The 20,245-nt window shown below is 44.0% G+C and overlaps 1 protein-coding gene and 1 long non-coding RNA gene across 2 annotated transcripts; one reads left to right on the forward strand and one right to left on the reverse strand.

Moving 5' to 3' along the window:
* Positions 1-7,407: 7,407 nt before the first annotated feature.
* On the reverse strand, positions 7,408-12,151 carry LOC136466956 (potassium channel KAT1-like). Its single transcript, XM_066465494.1, has 11 exons — positions 11,493-12,151; positions 11,175-11,390; positions 10,914-11,069; positions 10,777-10,834; positions 10,321-10,638; positions 9,363-9,602; positions 9,180-9,278; positions 9,053-9,085; positions 8,777-8,962; positions 8,088-8,688; positions 7,408-7,976 (listed from the first exon to the last, which is right to left on the reverse strand). The coding sequence occupies exons 1-11, from the start codon at positions 11,660-11,662 to the stop codon at positions 7,864-7,866; spliced, it is 2,190 nt and encodes a 729-aa protein (XP_066321591.1). The 5' UTR covers positions 11,663-12,151; the 3' UTR covers positions 7,408-7,863.
* A 191-nt stretch (positions 12,152-12,342) lies between these two features.
* LOC136466957 (uncharacterized) lies at positions 12,343-20,245 on the forward strand. The gene is made up of 4 exons (XR_010761512.1): positions 12,343-14,757; positions 14,837-14,912; positions 15,472-15,622; positions 19,927-20,245. It is a non-coding gene; the product is annotated as an uncharacterized lncRNA (long non-coding RNA).

Raw genomic sequence — 20,245 nt, forward strand, 5'->3', positions numbered from 1 at the left:
TATTTCTTTTGTGGTAGCAAGAAGATGATCTTCCTCATGATGTCTGCATCATCTAACTTTGTTAGTCCTATTAAATGGAGCTCATTAATAATTAGATTCAATTAAGAATATATATCACGAACAAGCTCATCATCATTCATTGTAAAGGAATCATAATTTTGTTTAGCTAGACAATGTTTTTGCTCATGGACATTTGATGTGTCATCATGAAGCTCTTGGAGTTTTAACCATATTTTATGTGCCGTATTTAAAGTGAACACTTGATTAAACACATCCATGCTAAAAGATTCAAACAAGCAATTCTTAGCTCTAGCATTGAAATGTATTTCCTTTTCTTCACTCTTTGTGGGTTTATTAGGATTCTTAATGGGTTTTATCCCGTCACGAGTGACTCTCCAAACTCCCAAATCAACCGCTTCAAGGTAGCAAGCCATTCTAGCTCTATAGTAGAGGAAGTTAGTGCCATCAAAGTGCGGAGGCCTAGAGGTATCCATCCCAACCACTTTAGATAGCGTCGGCTCAACGGTGTTTAAGTCAAAGGTCCAAATTAAGCCAACCGGCTCTGATACCAATTGAAGGGGGACCGTGACGCCTAAGAGAGAGAGGGGTGAATTAGGCAACTTAATTATCTAACTATGAACTATGACCTCTTTTTCTAACCCTAGCAAAACGTATGCAAAAGATAAACTATCTAAATGTGCAACTACGGTTTTGCTAGTGTGTTGCTATCTCTACCATAAAAGGAGTAATATAATCAATGTAAATGCTGGAAGCTAAAGAGCAAGGTAGAGATATGCAAACTCCCGTCGATGACTCAGGTATTTTTATCGAGGTATCGAGAAGCGCGCAAGCTTCTCTTAGTCCTCGTTGGAGCCCCTCGTAAGGAATCCCTCGCAAGGGCCAAGCTCCTTGGTCGGGTAACTCCGTAGATAGCCTCGAGACTTCCCCACGCGCAAGTGGGTCTCCGACGTACCTTTTGGCAAGCCTCTTCCGAATGCTCCCCGCCGTCTTCACTATCAAGCTTTCAGCCGAAACGTCACGGGCCTTGTTCCCTCTGGTACACGGTGGTGGCCACACCACAAACTCGGTTGGTGTGATCTCGCAAGACTACAAGCCCCTTCAATGTACAATAATGGTGCTCATAAGCATAGAGTGGTAAGAGGTATGCAAACCTCACTAAACACTAGGCCTAGATCTAGAGCAAGCGTATAAGGGGTTGTCTAATCAACCTAAGCACTTCGCAAAGCACCTACGCTAATCACCTAATGAAACACTAAGCACTATGCAAGTGGAGTTCACTAAAATGGTGTATCAACACCTTTGGTATGTTTTCTCAGCTCCACACACCTCAAATGATCGGTTGGGGTCTATTTATAAGCCCCATTGAGAAAGTAGCCGTTGGGAATGAAATACCGCTTTTCTGCTACTGACCGGACGCGTTCGGTCACGAAAACGACTCTCTGGAACCTTACTGATGTTGATCGAACTCTGGCACCCAACGTCCGGTCACTTTGCTGCTCAGCGTCCGGTCACCTCTGTGAGTTGTCCAACGTCCGATCACCTCTGTGAGCTGTCCAGTGTTCGGTCCAGCGTCTGGTCACCTCTGTGAGTTGTCCAGCGTCCGGTCCAGCGTCCGGTCACCTCTGTGAGCTCGTTTCTTTGCGATCTTGTGTCCGGCTTGGTTCTTATCTTCGTGCTTTGACTTTGCTTGATATATTGGGTCTTCTCTTGTGCTTCTAAGGTCTTGCTTATGGTGTTGATCATCGGATCATCACGTTGCCTTCGTCCAAGTCACGTCTTGCATCCTATTGAACTACAAAACAACCACTTGCAAATTCATTAGTCCAATTTGATTGTGTTGGTCATCAAACACCAAAATCTAAATTAAATGGGCCAAGGGTCTATTTTCCTTACAGCACGTTACCTCCCGCCGAACCCCCTTTTAGAGTCGCCGGGGAATAGATCCCTAACCTCATCGGAATCCTAACGCCAGCGAGGTCCTCATCTCTGACGCTGGCGAGCTCCTCGCCGCAACCCTTAGCCACATTCTTCTTCCTCTCCGGCGTGGGCTTGGGGTGAGTATAAATGCATAGGCTAAGGTTTGTCACTTAAAATAGAATTAAATGCACTAGCACCTCTCAAACTTGTAGGGGTGTCTCAATTAAGTCCATGAATTTTGAAAATCCATTTGTGCCGGTGGTGTTCCATGCTGATGTGGCATGCTAGTGTGTATGTTTTTTGCATTCAACCCCTCACTTTTCCTCTTCCCTCAGAATGGATCTTTGCTTCACTCTTCTCTCATGTGCGACCCTAGCCCAGTGGACACTGTGATTCTCCTCGCCTCATTGTTGCTTGTCTACACGTCGTCGTTCTTTTTACTGTCTAATGGCCGATGACCTTGGCACATCCACGTGTTCATGTTGACATGCATGCTTCATGCTTGTTGTTGCGCGCCCCTTGACGGTAACGAAGCCGGTGGTGACAACCTCCTGCGCCGCATGATGATGAGATGTTGGCCCTTGGTGGGGTGAAATGGCGGCACACAGACGAGCTAAACTGAGGGCCTGCTTAGTTGACTTTTCCAAAATTTGCTAAGACAAAGATTTGGCAAGCCAAAAGTTGGAAAAAAGTTGTCATAGATTTGGCAAACCAAATGTGAGAGGAAATATTTGGTAGCAAACTAAATACTAGCAAAAATTATAATTTGTTAAATCTTTGGTACGATAAATTTCGAAAGGAACCGATCATGCCTAGAATCTCTTTATCGCGAATAGAACAGAACGGGCTTCCTATCCCTTGAATCTAAGCGTAGGATAAACAACAAAAGTACAACAGCGAAGGATTGGCAAGTACGGCAGGTTACGCTTGTCGCTTGATACTGGACCCGAGCGAGCAGATTGGAGATTGCGCCTCGTTTGGTCGGTCGTCCCAACTGAGGTTGAGCGGCAGGACAGGAGCTGCTAGGGTAGCTCAAGCCTCATCAAAAGCTGAGCCTCACGGGCATCTTTGCAGAATGTATAAGGCTATCTCCAACAACAACACCTAAAATACAAGACCCATTCGTCCTTTGGGTAGCGCTACATGTAAAAAGTTCAATACCTATTCGACATCTTCTCCAACAACAAGACCCAAAATAGAATCTTTTCTGCAAATGTGTTTCCAAGAGAGAGGATACTCATATTTGGGTTGTGTCTCTCAGGCAACCCAAAATAGGGCTCCCGTATAGGTAGTCTGTTGGAGGTTGATTTTGGATCTCTCGTTACCTATTTTGGGTTTGGATCTCCTTATTGCAGAGAGTCTAACGAAGAGCACGGCACTAACCGTGGCATGGTATATCCAATCCAAGCCAACCTGCTGCTAATCCAGTGGGGACGGGTGGTGGCCGTGGGTGGTCTCATGGCAGCAGCAGCAGAAGACCGACATCCAAGGCAAGTGCCGGCTCCGTTGCACTGATTTATATGGTTAATTTGTCGAGAGAAAAATACTATATTATAACTTATAAACCAGCTAGCAAGTCGGGATTGAAGCCAACTGCTCCCTGTCTCACCAACAAAGCAACCCCAACCCCAACCCCAACCCCGCAGCTGCCGCCTGCTGTGTCCTGTGTCTAGCCATCACAGGGTCCCACACCTACTGCACTAATAGTACTGTAGTAGCATAGTAGGAGGAGGCTTTTCTTACCAAGCGGGTGAACAATATTTATGTTACGAGAGCAAGTATAACAATTTACCCTAAGCTGATTAAATGCTAAGGTGTAGGAGAGAGAAGAGAAGAATGAAGAGAAACGAGCTGTAAGCTTATAGCCAACTTAGGCATATGAACTAAGAAATTTTATGAGAAAAAATACGTGAGCCAATTTTATGAGAAAAATACATGAGCCATGTATTAATAGTAAAGATCTTGAGGCCGACAAAAATCTTCCCCAGCAGCCGGCTATAACCACCTTACTCTGAGCAAGCGCGCGTGATGTGAGATTTCAGCTTCAGCCGAATATGCTGGGCTAGTCTGGGCTCAAAGTTAAATGCAAGGAATACCCTCCTGTCAAAAAAGAGAGAGAAAGGAATACCCTCAGAGGGTGTCTGCTCGTGCTCGGCCATAATCAAATTGCGAGGCCCATATGGAGAAACCTGTGCTCGGCCAGCCCAGCTCAACAGGACATACTGTACGAACGACAGTAGGATAGAGTGCTGTCTGAATCTCGAAAAAAGTTCGATAGTCCGATATATCCCCTGAATCTGAAAAACTGTATTTTTAAACTTAGTTGACTTTTGAAACCATCTAATTTACATCTTTGAATGATTTTGATTTGAAAGCGTTTTAAGCTGATGTGGTGCTATACCATACCAGCCAGCAAAATTCATAGATTTTTTCAAACTACGTTAACTACAAGGAGATAAATCAAACTATGGCCCCGTTCGCTTGTCTTAAAAATGGCTTGTTCGGCTTCTTTTTTTAGCCGGAACAATGTTTTTCTCTCACAGCAATTCAGTCGGAACAATGTTTTTCAGCTAGTTTCAGCTAAGTTTCAGACCAGCGAACGGGGCCATGTTGATATTTAATGAGGTCAATTAGGCTATCGAAAATATATGAAAATAACTTTTCAAGATCCAAATATTTTTTGAAAAATACGAAACTAATAGTGTTAGAAAATTCATAGAATTTTGTTTTAGCATAGAAAACTATGAAACTTGTTTAAGTTTTTTTTAAAAAAATCATCCTCTATAATTATTTCCAATTTAGGTACCATTTGGATAGTACATAATCGTAAAACCAGAGTTTAGTTTCGATAGTTCGAGTAATGTTCTACGGTACCCGAATTACCAAATTACCTAAAATATTTTAAGTGTTTGCTCTTTTATTTCTAATGTGAAGATTTATGCTAGCTCGATAATTGATTTGTTGTTAATTAATATGAAGGCATGAAGTGATTTTGAAGGACTATTGTTTATTGCTATAAAATGCTATTGAGATTATGTCAAATTTGTTGATTTTGTCAATTTCAGATATATTGGGTAAAATCCAAATTCAAACTCAAATTATCGAATACCCAAAATTCCGGATAATAATACTCTTTCGAGACCAATATTGGATAGTAGTTTCTAATATCCAAATTTTTAGTTACCTGGATTAGCCGATCCTAAACACCCCGGATTCCAAATGTCAACGGGGAATTCCCAGTCGGGGAGCATCCTCGTCCCCGTGGGGAAGAAAATTCCCCATCCTCATCCCCGTGAAGTGTCACGGGAGAGACTTTGTTCCCATCCCCATCCCCGCGGGGAATTAGTCCCCGTGGGGATCCCATGGGCCGTAGGTATTTCATCGTCATCTATAAAGTTTGCACTTCAAACTTTATTTAAGTAGCACATATATATTCTATAGCATTTTCGCTTAATAAAAATTGGTTTAAAACCCTAAGTGATATAACGGGATTATGAAATGTAACTTTCGTTTCGCGTTTTCGTTGATCGTTTCGACAGGAGCTAATGTTGCAACATTACTTATATATCATGGGTATTGGGCATTGAGCCTTTGGAATCGGGTCCCCGCGGGGAGCGAGGAGCGGAGACGGAGACCTGCATACCATCCCCGCCCCCGTGATCCTGCATAAGGATAACTTCAGCCCTGTTTAATCTCAGTAGGCTAGAATTCATACCATCCCGTAGCTGTGAATTCCCCGCGGGGATTCTGGGAAGGGGGGCCGTTGATATCTATCCCCCGGATGCCCGCTCCTCCGGAAGAACAAACAATCCGCTGTCATCCATTGCTTGCCTGCTTTCTCTCTCTCCGATGGCCACGCTCAGCCCGACGGCCAGCGTTCTGCTTCTCCGTCGCTGCGGGCTTGAGGCACGTGCGCGTCGCTGAAACATCTAAACCTTGCAGCGCTGTGCACACCCGCCCGCATTCGCGAGGAGAGGCGGCGCGGCGATATCGAGTCCCTTAGTTGTTGGTTTCCTCCCCTCCCGGCGACCAATCCGAAACCCCACGCGCCGCTGCTCCGGCCGACCTTGTCGTCCCTTCCATCAATTGAGGTCACCTACCACCACGCGCGCCTCTTCCCATCCCTCGGGCTCGAATTTGCTGTACACCCATCTCGAATCGTTGAAATGCTGAGCGCTCGGATAACTCATGTTTGTTGATTGCTACGGCCTGTTTTTGTTAACTTTTGGAGGGTTTTTTTTTGTCCCAGCTACACTTGATTCGCATCGTATTCTTTCTTTCTTTTTTTTTTTTTTTTTTTTGCGACGATTCGCATCGTATTCCGGAGAAGCAATTCCAAGGTAGTTACGGTATTGGTCTTATCAGTTTTTTTTTTTCCTGGCTAGTACTTATAGTCTGATCAGGCATTGGCATTTTGGGCTTGAATATGCTTGCTGGTTTGTTCTGCTACGGCTGGCTTAATCTGTTCTGTCTTTGGTCCCGTTTCACACACTGATTTTACGGCCGCCCACAGTTTAACTCATGTGGGAATCCAGCTAATTTTCTGTATTTTAAACGTTGCTTACATATGATTGAAATGCCAATGGTTGGGCACTTGGGCTTGTTGGAGCACTGCACACACACTAGCCTTTTGTATGGAGTGGCGTCATGGGCTCATGGTTGAGTATGTAAAACTAGTGGATATGCTTTATCCTCTCTCTTCCCGCCAAGGGGTAGTTCCAGCCTACTAACCATTTTTTTCCTGAAACATAGGGAAAATACACTAAAAACTGGAAACTGAAGCCAAAATGATGACTGAAGCGTTTTATGTGTGAATTCTGTCCGAGGTCCTTTATGTATTGAGTATTGACCCTCCTGTGTGACTGCATATTCATGTGCTCATCCCTAAATTGCAGTGTTATTGTTGGATATTTTCATACGGATTTACATTGTCCTGACAAAATGATATGTAGTGGTGTACTGGTGTGTACATGGCCTTGTTCGGCTTACCCTATGCTCGGCTTGTTCGGCTTGTTTTTTCAGCCGGAACAGTGTTTTTCTCTCACAACAATTCAGCCAGAACAACGTTTTTCCAGCTAGTTTCAGCCAAGTTTCAGACCAGCGAACGGGACCACTAATGTGTAACCCCCACCCCCTCTGCTTGTTCGCTTGGTCGTATTTGGCTTATAAGCCATGACTTATCAGCCAACGAACAATATTTTTCTCACACCAAACCAGCCAACAGTACTTTCAGCCATAGCTTATAAGCCAAACCAGCCCAAATGAACAGGTAGGAATATTGGTTTATAAGTTTTTTGAGGAGATTCCATTTATGATTGAGGTAGAAATATTGGTTTTCCTTTGTAATATCTTAGACCAGCTATTACTAAGACACCTGCTCTGCATTGCCAAACTCTTTGAAGTGCTTAGTTTGAAATTTGAAGTTCCATTGGTGCACAAAAAGGGGGGGGGGGGGGGGGGGGGGGGGGGGGAGAGTAGGGCATGAGATGTCCTCCCTAACAGGCTGCAGAAACATAACCCTTTCTAGATATTTCATCTCAGGGCATTTCTCATAGTTCCAAACCCCAAGCTTTCATTGTTATGTCATGATAATGCATTAGTGTTGAATTCCCATTACTGTTGTTTTTTACAGTCTCACCTTTATTAAGTTCATTTTGAGGAGATTCAATTGTTTTATCTAGAGCTTATTACCAAATAGAGAAAAAAAAACCAGGAAACCGCTTCTGGCATGACTTTTGCATGAGAAAGCAGCTTGTGCAATAATAGATATTTACATAATGTCAGAAATGACTAGAACAATTTGTAAAAAGGTCTTCCTCTTCATACTTCACTTGCATATCCCGATTTACAATCTGCTGATTTTGCCAGATTGGAGGACTTGAAGCCTTTATTGTTACGTTAGGTGAGGTCGATGTTATTCTGGTTCTACATCTGAAGAAGGAATAGGTGGTCACCATCTCGAATAACACTAATGTCATCTATCTCAGCATAGTCTCTACTGACCAATTTTGTAGGGTGGAAACCTGGAAACTTCTGACCTGCAAATGTTAGAAAAACTATTATAAATTTCTGTGTGCATCTCCTATCTGCATACTATCAAATATGCTCCATAACCAAATCATAATTAAAATCTTGAAACTTTTGCTTACTTCCGATTTCTAAAATCTCATCCAGTGAACCAGGCAGATTGATAAGCTTCCCATTCTGTACTAAAGAACCTGTTGCATTATGAGGATATGCGTGAATTGTAACTCTTTTGCTGGATGATTTTATGTTATTACTATCTTGATTTTCTCTCGTAGTTGTGCCATCTAATGTATCATGGGAAGACCCCAGCTTCACTGTTTCATGGCTTGTTTGCCAATAGCTTGCTGCATGACAATCTTCGGATTTTATCTGAACGCAGAACTCTTTGGTTCCTTTTTTGGTCTCGCTGTTTATGTGAACCTCATTACGTTTGTCTTCTTTGCCTGCCATCCCATCTGTCGCCCCAAAGTTGCCATGGTCATGACTGCTTCCTTGCTGTGGCATCCTCAACTGGATTGTTTCTGCTGCTAGTTTTGTTGAACCATGATCTCCACCAAAGGTTGGGACCTTCTTACTAAAGTCTTCAAATTTGTGCTCAGTGTATTGTAGGTAAGGTTGAGGTAACAACCATGCTTCTCGAGGAGCACGGAGTAGCTCATACTTGTGCATGAATCTTCTATCTAGTTGATTTAATTCTGGTAAATTTTCCTGCAGCTTTAGCTTCTGTGCATTGACATAAAAAGTTATGAACTTCAATTTAGCCGAAATTAGCTGCTGTATATTTAACTACCTTAAAATAATGAAGCTGTACCTGAAATAGATTATTCATTAGAATATTGCTGTCTTCCCTGTGTTCTTGCATGATCTCTGTTAGTCTTATCTTCCTTATTCTCAAGAGCTGTGATAGGGTAGTGTTACGGCTAGTAAATGGCTGGGGTATGTCACACAGAGCACCAACCTCTCCGAACATGTCTCCCTCTTCAACTTTTTCATACACCTGCTTTAAGATAACATATCATTGTTATTAATCTGCTGAAACCTTAGTGATATCTGATATGATTGCAATGTAAGATGAGGAAACCTTTACCTGTTCATTACCATTTATTGTTTTTATCAAATTCTACAGATAAGGCAACAAGAAAAGTGTAATTAGCTTGCTGAACAAACCTGTACAAATATGTTTTCAGAACATAGTCAGAGATAAAAAATCTAACCACTACTCCTGAAACTATTATGTAAATATCTGCTGCCCCCTCATTTTGCAACATTATGTCTTCCTTTGGTGGGAAATACTCAGCCTGTACTTCCATTACCTGATGCCAAAGAAGTTTAACCTGTTAACACAGTGGAGTGTATAATCAATTTTGAAACAGTAACCAAAATATAGATTACATTACCAGTTCTGCAATGAAATTATTAGATACTCCATGGAAGAGGTAGGCTTGTTGTATGATTGTAAAAAATAAGTTGTATGCTATGCTTGACCGAATTCCTTTTGGGAGACAATTTAGCATAGCTTGCTGGTTGAGACCCTCTGTCTTGAACTGTAGGCAGAAGTGAGACAACATTTGCTGCTTTATCTTCTCGGGCAACTGATTTCGTGCCGCAAATTCCGATGCCGATTGGATTGAGTCCCTCTACATCATTTACAAAGTTATCAATATGGAACAAGTAAGCTAACTGCTTTTGTAAAGGGTTTAGTCTGTTTACATTTGCTTTGACATTTTTTTTTATTTTTCTTTGTTGGTGCTGTTGTTATAAGAATGTTTAAATGACTAAAGGATACAACAACTTGGGGCTTACAGCACATACAAGCAATGACTATCAAGAATTGGGTTCCATTCATTGATCGCCTTGACCGATTTTCTTGATTGGAATCCTACTGCTTGGGGTTTGTGTAAGAACTTATTAGGATGGTCCAGTCAAAACTGTTTGACCTTTGAAGTATAGGATAACTGAAGCTAAACTAACCACTGATGCTAAACTATGTCTCTGATTTCCTCTCACTTTAGTAGATCTCATAGTGTGTAGAGTTTTGTCCCCTTGAATTCTTAATGTTAATCCATGGTGTGGTAGAAGATAGACAATGCATATGAATAACTGCATAAACACACGTTGAATAAGCATTATCTGTATAAAGATGCTCATTTCATTTCCCCACCAAGTCACCATGACTAAAGAAGCTAGGTTGTTCCTATAATGGCATGGTATTTGTTGTCTCACTTTGACACTTAAGCTGTTGTCCCTTATGCATGCACTTCATATTTAAAATCTGTGTCCCTGAATGATTGTTAGTGAGGCAGAAGAACTGAGTTCAGGATTTAATGGATTTTGCCAATAAGTTGAGAAACATACAAAATTCTGGGTGCGTCTGGTCCCATGAACAACCAGGTTGGTCATATTACCAATAAGATAAGCTGTCAGGCCCAGATTAAACAGCATATAGCAGATATCAAACAGCATCTCTCTTGGGTTCTCAGCATGTAGGTCCCCATAACCTGTTGTTGTCAGTGTTGTGATCGACCAGTAAAGGGCAGTTACATATCTAGTCCATAAGCTCTCTGATCTGAAGGTAGGCATAACAGCACCTATCCATGTTCTCTCTGGATCAGGATATCTGTCGGCAATCATATAGTTGAAACATCCCGCACAATGCACCGCAAACAGAGTAACCTGCATTTTATTATCACAGATTTTTCACATTATTATCAAAAGTTTCAATGAGCAAATGTAGACGCTTTGCAAGCTTGACAATTTTTATGGACAACGTGGAAGTCCTTTTTTTTGTTTCTGAATTTCTGAAAGACTTACAGAAATAAGTTTTGAGCACCTGGTCCAGAAATAGTTGAACCTTATATCCTTCTCCAGTCTGGTAAAGGAAAGGTGATCAAATTGGTGCCATTTGTCATTCATCATGAAAATATTGAGAAGCTGGATTGGAGTTGAACCTTGCAAACAGCGAGCTGACTCGGTGAAGACGCCATAGCCTCAACATATTGAGTATCTTAAAAGCAAGGTCATTCCCCTTGTGTTTAAAAAGAAGGCTGATTGGCTGAAATGGAGCTGTTGAACATACATCAAAGATGAACCAGGTTGATAGGTACCTGTGGAGGATCATTACTTGTTAGTTCCATAACAGAAATGCATGGCCTTTCCCAAATTCAATGTGGAGTTTTGGATAAGAAAGCGGTTATGAACCAGGTGCAAACCTTACTGCAATTTTCTTTCGATCATCCACAAGAAGATGTGTTTTGCTGTCGACATAAGCTACAAAGAATGTCAAAACAATATCAATAGCGAAGAAGCTATTGACAATGTTCTCAACTAGCAGAAGCTTAGAGGACAAATCCCTCAAAAATGCTAGTTCAAACGGGCAAATCCAGGCGGAGTAAATGACTAGGACTATAAGGAACAACTCCCAGTATCTGAGAGACACAAAGACAAAGCAGAGGAAATCATGTCAGCTCCTGCTGTTTGGTTATATTTCAACATGACAAGGTACATGCACAGTGCAGGGAGAACCTCACCTATAACGAGGATCATAGGGAGATATGATGAACTTCTGCAACTTGTTAGATTGATTTATTGTTGCACCAAGAGATGGCAGGAGCTCAATGGTGAAGCTGCCACTGTTCCTCTTAACTTGAACTCCATCCGTAAATTGTTGGAAGCATGACTTTGAATGAGCTTGAGTCATGCTTACTTTTCTGTTCTTTGCCTCTGTATGCAGATGGTGTGGAGGCTGGCTCTATATATATATATATATGCTGCAGGTGATGAACATCCAGCGCTGTGGGTCAAACTGAACAGATCTTGGAAGCAAACAAAGAGCTGGTTATATTTGTACCTTACGAGGAAAACAACAGGGCGTGTTTCCTATGGTGTTGTGGGACACTGTTAGCTGAGCCTAGTTGGCAAAGTTAGGAAGTGCTTTTGGCTAGTTGTTGATAAATTACAGTTGGACCACTAAAGAAAATTTCCAGATATTCTGTAATGTTGAAACTTTTGGAATGGAGCAAGCACCCCCAGATTCTTCTCAACCATTTACTCTGATGTGTACAGACCCTTCCTATGGACTGGTTTTGTCCACTTCATCCAAGAACAATCTGTGGTGTGTGTTAATTTGTTGGTTTGTTGTACATCCTGTCCTTAGATTGAAATGTTGTTCCTTTTTTCCTTCCTGAAAGTGTAATGATCATAGGTTTCATAGTCAAAACATGGAAAAAGGTGTCAATGTCATAAGGAAATAATACAGTTATCTAGTTTAGTTTCCAAATTAACTCCTGAAGTAGGTGTATCTTAATGCTGCCCACATGTTTGTGCAAATGTGAACAGCATAGCTGGAACCATTAATGTCGCATCTGGAGGTAATCTGTGATGTAATTATCATGTCAGGGTATATTCTTTTAGTTGTTGAGTTCAAGGAAGATTTGTTGTAATGGCATATGGAGGATCCAGCCCCTTGGTAATCTCAGCTAATTAATGCGGATTTGATGGTCTGTAAACTAGATATTTTGTCGTATAAGCCCATGTTTGGATCGACTAAAAGAAGTTGCTAGCTGCTAAAAAAAGCTCTAACTGATCCAAACAGCCAAGCTTATTGCCCAGCTTATAACTCATTTTGAACTATTCAATCACTCAGCTTATACAAAGCTATTAGCTGTCTCCCTCCAGCTGTTGCAGCTTATAAAAAGTTTAGCTGATCCAAATAGGGCCTAATCCTCCCGTGCTCTGATGTCTAGCATTTACATCCACCAGGTTTTATCCTTTAGCCAGTGCACTGATTGGGTTCCCTGTCTTCTTGGGACCATAGAGACTGAACAGACTGTGTCTCCATTATTGTGATTTCTGTCTGAAGTTTTAGCGGTATACAATCTTATTTGAAGTTCTGCCTTGTTTTCATTTCTTGCTGAATCAGCCGTTTTCTTCAGAGGGTACCCACTTGATATCTTGTGAAGGTGAGCCCAGATCTAGATTACGGGCAGAGGAAACAAACCTTTTCAGTACATTAATTGATGTTCATTTACATTTTCTAACTAAATAATTAATCTATCATTTACTTTTCTTATGATTGTGCTGCTTGGGTAGTGCTTACTTTTTGAAAGATGCTCACTGCCCACATCACATGCCATGCAGATTATTATAGTTGCTGCAAAAAAGAGTATTTAAGTGTATGACATGAGTAAGTGGTGTTTATATTGGTGGTAGGATATGCTGCTAATCTGTAAATGATAATAATGCATCTTATTTTGTTTATCCTCTGCAAGATTGATCAGTTTTTTTTAACATCTGGTTATTCAGTTTTTATTTACTAGTTGTCAGTTCGGTGGTCTGAAACTTCAATCTTGATGTCCTGTACCTTTTCTCTTAAGATTTTAGTTTTGGCAGAAGGTAAGGTGTATCTTTGTCTAGAACCCTAGATCATATTCTGTTCAAGTCTTCTCTGGAGTCTAGAACCAGACTATACATGCAAAAATCTCCTTAACTCCTTTTCCAGAAAATAAAAGTTGTTCTGAACTTATCTATAATTAGGAAGCATTAGCAGATAAAAGTGTAAATTTAATATCTGAATTTGCCACTTTTCCATCATTAGGAAACTGCATGCGTTTTTTTTTTCTCTCTGAAAGAGATAGGCATTAGACATTCATTAGCTATTTGCTTGTTACTTTTCGTGGGCCTGGTGATAGTCACCAGGCTAACCATACAAGTCTCTGTATGGTTAGTTGACTTAGTTTTCCATATATTGAAATAGGTTGGATTCCATCTAGGTCGTTATTGGTCCATCATCTACCTGGGATGTCAACATTCCCATTGCTCCTCGTTCTTTTTAGTTTGTGATATATTTCTAGTTGATTCCTTTGTATTGCCCCTTCCCTAATAACTTTGATAACAAACTTGTTTGAGTCTACTATACGAATTATTGAATTCATTGTGATTATTTTTTGACGATTTCATATCAAGAAAGCTCAACTGCACTTTGCATCGACTTGCTCAACACTGTTTTTTATAAAAAAACTCTTGTATAATAAACTAGTAGATTGCAATCAGGCCATGGACAGGCTTTTGCAGAGGCGGTTTTGTGCACACTGTAGTCTTAATAAATTTTGCACAGATGGTACTACACTTTTTCAGTACTTTGGTATCCCAAACTGGCCGCTTTTCTGGACAATTGAAACCATCGCAGGACCAAAGTTTAGCTCTATCCTTGTGTTGTATTGTGTTTTCAACGTCTTTCTGTTGGAATGTACCCTGCATTATCACAGGTGACCATGTGAGGGTGGGGAGCTATGAAGTGGCGGTCCTTGCATGCATGTGTCTATTATCTCCTTTCTTGTTGCAGCTTTCAAATAGGTATGATGTATCTTGCTTCTTTCTTCTTGTTGGAGACCTTCAGAAGGGAGCTCACTCTCATAATGGGCTAGTGGCAGCGTTATTGCATTTATGCTCAAATGTCACTGGGAACTGTCTCACATGGGTTGTATCATTGTGACGTAGAACATACTGGCTACATCCCAATGGACGCTGATTGTAGTTTAGATTCAACTTGTTAGTTGATGAACTACCTATTTAGTGTTTAACTGCTGCTAATTCCAGGTAAAGTGAAAGTTACTTCCGAAACTGGTCTATAAGCCGTTTGTGCTGATTTGTACGGCTGATTTGTTGGGAGAGAAAAATACTGTACCATGATTGATAAGCCGGCTTATAATGGCAGCCGAACAGTCAATAAGATGTTGGGGGTTAAAAATGTTCAAATCATAAGTGCATCAGTTCCATTCTGACTAGTTATTTTCGGTGAGCTCTTCTCTCTCTTAAGATTCTGTATTTTTGCTTGGTCTTATCTAATTCTGTTGCTTGTTTGTTATTTTTGTAGCTTATATGATCTGCTCTCAGGACACTGTACGTTGTTCCATTATCAGCATTCTGGAATTGTTTGTTTGCCCATAAAGGTACAATTTTTATGTTCCCTTTATGGTATCATGATTCTATTTGAAGACCATTATATTTGATATATTTTTAATATGATGAATATTCGCAGTGGCTTCTAGTAGTTGTAACTCCTGCTATTCTGCAACCTTCTTCCGTCCAGAAATATAAGGCATATTCTGACTATCTAAATTCGAGTTTGATCAAAACTTAATATAAGAATATATGAGTTATTTGACATGAAATTGATATCACTGGATTCATTTTCAAGAGTACTTTCTTACAATTGTGATTAAAGTATTACTCCATAAGAGAAATCTCTGGTCAAAGGTCGCATTTAGACAGTCAGAACACACCTTATATTTCTGGGGGTAGGGAGTATTTTCATTGTTTGACAGAAATTACAAGGTTCGAAGAGCCACATATTTGCATATCTTGCGATGCTAAAGTTCTGGCTACGAGTTGTAACTTGTATATAACTCTTCTGTCTTTGTTGACACATGAACTGTCACACGTCAATCCACGATGGATGGGCACCGATCATGGTTGGTTTATCAGTAACTGTGGCTCCATGCCCGACAGGTCCCATTCAAAGTACAGGTTCTTCAAGCAGATGAAACGGAATTTGCAAAGGTGACAGCGCCGCAGAAAACAAGACGATGTGGATGAATATTTCGGGAGCACAGTATAAATGAAATGGAGGGCTTAATTTCAGCGATAAGTTCCCCAACAGGTATGCGGATTCGTTCACTCTTTTTCCTGTGGCCAGGAAGGCTACGGCGATGCTTAATTTTCTGTGGTTTTAAAACGATCACATTGTGGACGGCATTTCAAACATGTTACTGTCTGAGCCAACCTCATCGCTTATGTATCACATGTAGTACTGAAGGGCCCCGCGTTGGAAGTTAGAGCCAGCAAGTGGTGGACTTTAAAGGCCCAATAGGCAAATAGGGACCCTTAGCTGATGATGTGCCTCAGTTTACTGCACAGTGCACACCAAATTGGTGGGTCTCGCATCTTGGTCGGCATAGGTTAACTTTGCCGAACTCCATAAACCTGTTGTCATTTGGCCATTGATGCTATCTTTCCTCAGAATGTGGAGTTAGGAGTAGGTGCTAGACGTGACTGAAAGCATTATATATATGCTGGAGAAGCTGGAGAAGGATGATCTGGAGGTTGACCAATGGTAAACTTGCATGCAGTTAGCCCGTGAGTGGGTCGGCAACTTGTTAGGAACGGCCTGTCATGTGGGGCCATGCTAGGCTGGCACAGGTGGCTTGGAGGCTTCTGGCTATATAAGGGAACGAGTAGGCCAGAAACAGGACATCAAACAATTTATCAGAACAGAATACCTTTTTCTTAGTTTACTGTTGTTCTTCCTTTCCAAGTCTACCTTTCTGTACTGGTTCTTCGTTCCTTCGCTGCTCCGATTTCCTTTCTGTACTAGTTCTCCTGAAATCTTGTATCCTACTTGCTTGAATCCAGTTATATGTGAGCAATCTAGTCCGGTTGCTAACAATTGGTATCAGAGACTCGTTCTCTCCATCCTGGAACCCCTCCCACTCTTCCCACCCCACTATACCCGTCTCCAACGCTCGCGTGGAGCCATGGATCCCAATTTCAAGTTGCTCTTCGACGAGATGAAGAAGTTCAATGCTCGGTTCGACGAGCAGTCCCTGCGCTTCGACGAGCAGTCCAAGCGCTTCGACGCCTTGGAGCTGAGCATCACCGAGCGTTCCACCTCTACAATCGCCCGCATCGACGTCCTAGAGTCCTCCCACGCCTCATTCCTCGGTGACCTCTCCCGCCGCGTCGCGGATTTGGAGGCCGCGCCCGCGGATCCACAGCCGCTGGCCGTCTCCACGCGGTTGGCCAGCCTGGAGGCCAGCTACGCCGACCGCGACGCCGAGTTCTCCAAGCGGCTTGCCGATCTCGAAGGTCCCCGCGTCAACATTCGGGCCGCCGACGACGACAGGGTCGCCTCCCTCGAAGCCACAACTGCCTCACTCGCGGCCTGGCGCCCGGATATGGAGGACCTCGTCTTCGACGTGCGCCGCGCTCTCAAGAGCATCGAGGCCTCCCGCGCACGCGAGGTGTTCGACGGACTGCCTCATGGAGCAACGTCCGCTGCTTCTCCGACTCAGGCGGCCGCGCAGCACTCTGCCGGGTTCCCTGGCGATCAGCCCGTCGTTGGGCCCCACGTTGCATCGACTCCACGGGATTCGGGATCCGGTGTCCCGACGACCTGGATCCCCATCCCGGCCAATGGTACGTCACCATATCCTTTTTCCCCGCCGTTCTCGTCGCATGGCCCCGCGAGCTTGTACACTTATCGTCCTCCTGCGCCTCGTCCGCCTTGCCCGGAAGTTTCTCGTTTCCCAAATCCACAAACCTTCTTCGGTTCCCTTCCACCACCAGACCCCATTCTCATGCCTGGCCATCCACCAGATCATAATCGCACAAACCACTACCCACCCGATCCCAATTACTTGTATAATCCCAATGGCAAACTTCCGAAAGTTCCCTTTCCTCGGTTCGATGGTGACAATCCACGCCGTTGGAAAACCCGTGCCGAGAAGTATTTCAAAATGTACTTCGTCCATCAGTCTGAGTGGATTAATGTGTCCGAGACCGTACGGGAGCAATGGGAAGCCACCGTGGTCCTCCGCGTCGGTGCCCACGAGCAGCGCAACGCCCCCAAGCTCGACTCCGAGGCCGATCCGCCCGTGCAGAACCGCGTTTCCGTCGAGGACGAGATCCCCAAGCACCTCGACCGCGCCAACTCCTGCGCTGTCGTCACCACAGTCTCCCTGCACGTCCTCGACCGCCTCAGCCTCCTTCCCGACGTGCTCCTCGGCAACATCGTCTTCCGCCTTCCCATCAAGGATGCCGCGCGCACGTCGGTACTCTCCCGCCGCTGGAGGCCTCTCTGGCGCATCGCTCCGTTCGTGTCGCTGGTGCGCTTCGACCAGTTCGAGCGGAACGCCGCGCAGGACCTCTGCCGCCTCTACGAGCTTGGCGCCCCCCAGCTGATGGTGCACCCTGGGATGCCTCCAACGCTGCCCTCAAGGTGTTCGACACTCGGTGGCAACCGTGTCGAGTGCGCCCCCGAGGAGAAGCCGTTCGTGCACGTGTGCATCACAGACACCGGACGTGCACGAGCTCGACCTAGACGTGCTCGTCTCCGTCGTCTCCGCCGCGGGTACGGAGCCCTTCGTACTCAAGTTGGACCGAGACGTGCTCGTCTCCGTCACCACCGCCGCACGTCTGGAGCACTGTGCGTTCGAGCTCCGTGGTTGCGCTGCGCCTGCAGTCTTTCCCATGGTCGCGCACTGCAAGCTACCGACCAGCACGTCCGCAACATCACAGAGGCGTCTACAGCAGCAGCTTCGACGAGAGCGAAGGATCCTATCACCACCAGCGTCCAATTCATCTCCATCATCAACGCCACCATGGGCGCTCATTGGGTGTTGGACGAAATGCTAACTAGGTACATCACCAACTTCACCCATGCATACTTGATTGGTGTTGCGATGCCATGCTCTGCATCTGAGACACATGGTGTTCAGTGGGTGTTTGAGGCCCAGTTCTCTCAGAATCCAGTGCAGTTTGTGATACTCGGTGATGAGGATATTGGTAATCTTGAGGACCATCAACTGATATCAGAAATTAGCAAGAGGGATGTTGCTCCGATTCAATTGTTCATGCGAGATGCAGCAGGCTGGGTTGCTGTGCAGTACAGGCCTCCGTGGCCACCACCTCATCAGCTTGAGATGTTGAGAGATGGTGTTCAACTCAGACCTACACCTTGGCCATCCTTTACCTGTCTGACAACTTGGCGCAGTACATGTTCAGTCCACGAGTGTCTGGTGCAGCTACTCTCTGGCGTGATTAATCGGGGGCTTACACAGTTTGATTACACCTCTCTATCTCATGGGTTTGTCATCAGTTTTGTGGGACTAATTGCAGAGATGAGATTTTTCAGCTCTATGGTGCTCCTTCTGTCAATATTACCAGTTCAGAAGCATCACCAGTTGCTCAGTCCTGATGCACTTATTATTATACACCTGGTTCATTTCAATGCGGTTCTGAAATTGGCAGGCTGCTGCAAGAATTTTTGTCAAGAGGTCATATATCTGGGAAGTTGTACAAGAGGACATGTGACTGTCTTACCAGTGCTAAGCCGTGGAAAAGGATTCAAGTTCAGAATGTTGCATGAGGATGAGTCCCGTAACACTGTGTTGCTTGTGTTTGCTAGCAAGCCAGATCTTCCAAATGCTATGACTGTTGCTAAGATTTCTGATCAGCTTGGTCTGCATTCACCTCGTCCGCGTCATTGGAACATTGAAAATACTTGTGCTCCAGCAGTTTACTTCATTGGCCTGGCAATTTTGGAAGATCCACCTGATGCTGCCCAGTGCACAACAACACGACAGAGGCAGGCATCTATTGCATATGACACACAAGCAAGTGGTGGCATGCAAGAGGCTGTGCTGTTGCGAAATTCAGCTGAAGCTACCACATTCTTGACTCTCAAGGAAGTGCAGTATAAATGGATATCTCTGCAATCCGGCTCAAGATGAGGTCTCCAAGGTTTTTGTCCCACGGCTTGGGGGCAAGCCGCATTTCAAGCGGTGGGGAATGTTAGGAACGGCCTGTCATGTGGGGCCATGCTAGGCTGGCACAGGTGGCTTGGAGGCTTCTGGCTATATAAGGGAACGAGTAGGCCAGAAACAGGACATCAAACAATTTATCAGAACAGAATACCTTTTTCTTAGTTTACTGTTGTTCTTCCTTTCCAAGTCTACCTTTCTGTACTGGTTCTTCGTTCCTTCGCTGCTCCGATTTCCTTTCTGTACTAGTTCTCCTGAAATCTTGTATCCTACTTGCTTGAATCCAGTTATATGTGAGCAATCTAGTCCGGTTGCTAACACAACTCTAGGAGTACGAGGGGGTTATGCCATATCTTCTGGTGGGGGAGCCCCCTTGAAAACGACCCCCACCGGCCATATCTCATCGTTGCAGTTGATGTTGCAGGTGCAGGTGCGGGTGAAGGCCAGAGAGGAGAAGGCAGGCAGGCAGCAATGGACAAGTGGTGGCACTGGCGGGTGGTCCACGGAACGGAGCCTTCAGGTGGCGCCTCCGTGCTCGGCTCGCGAGGATCACAATTCACGAGTGCGGCTGTGAATGTTGGTACGAAACAATGGCGCCAGCTTAGCGTACGTACTGCCCGCGGCATATCGGGTCCATAAGCTCAATGATCAATTGTAGATGTCTGGAAGTTGTTGGTCTGGAAGTTGGATTAGCGATTTGTTTACTTGTTTAATTTAGGAACGCTTGCACGTGTACTCCACAA

Source organism: Miscanthus floridulus, chromosome 7 (assembly GCF_019320115.1).
Source record: "Miscanthus floridulus cultivar M001 chromosome 7, ASM1932011v1, whole genome shotgun sequence".
Classification (NCBI taxonomy): domain Eukaryota; kingdom Viridiplantae; phylum Streptophyta; class Magnoliopsida; order Poales; family Poaceae; genus Miscanthus; species Miscanthus floridulus.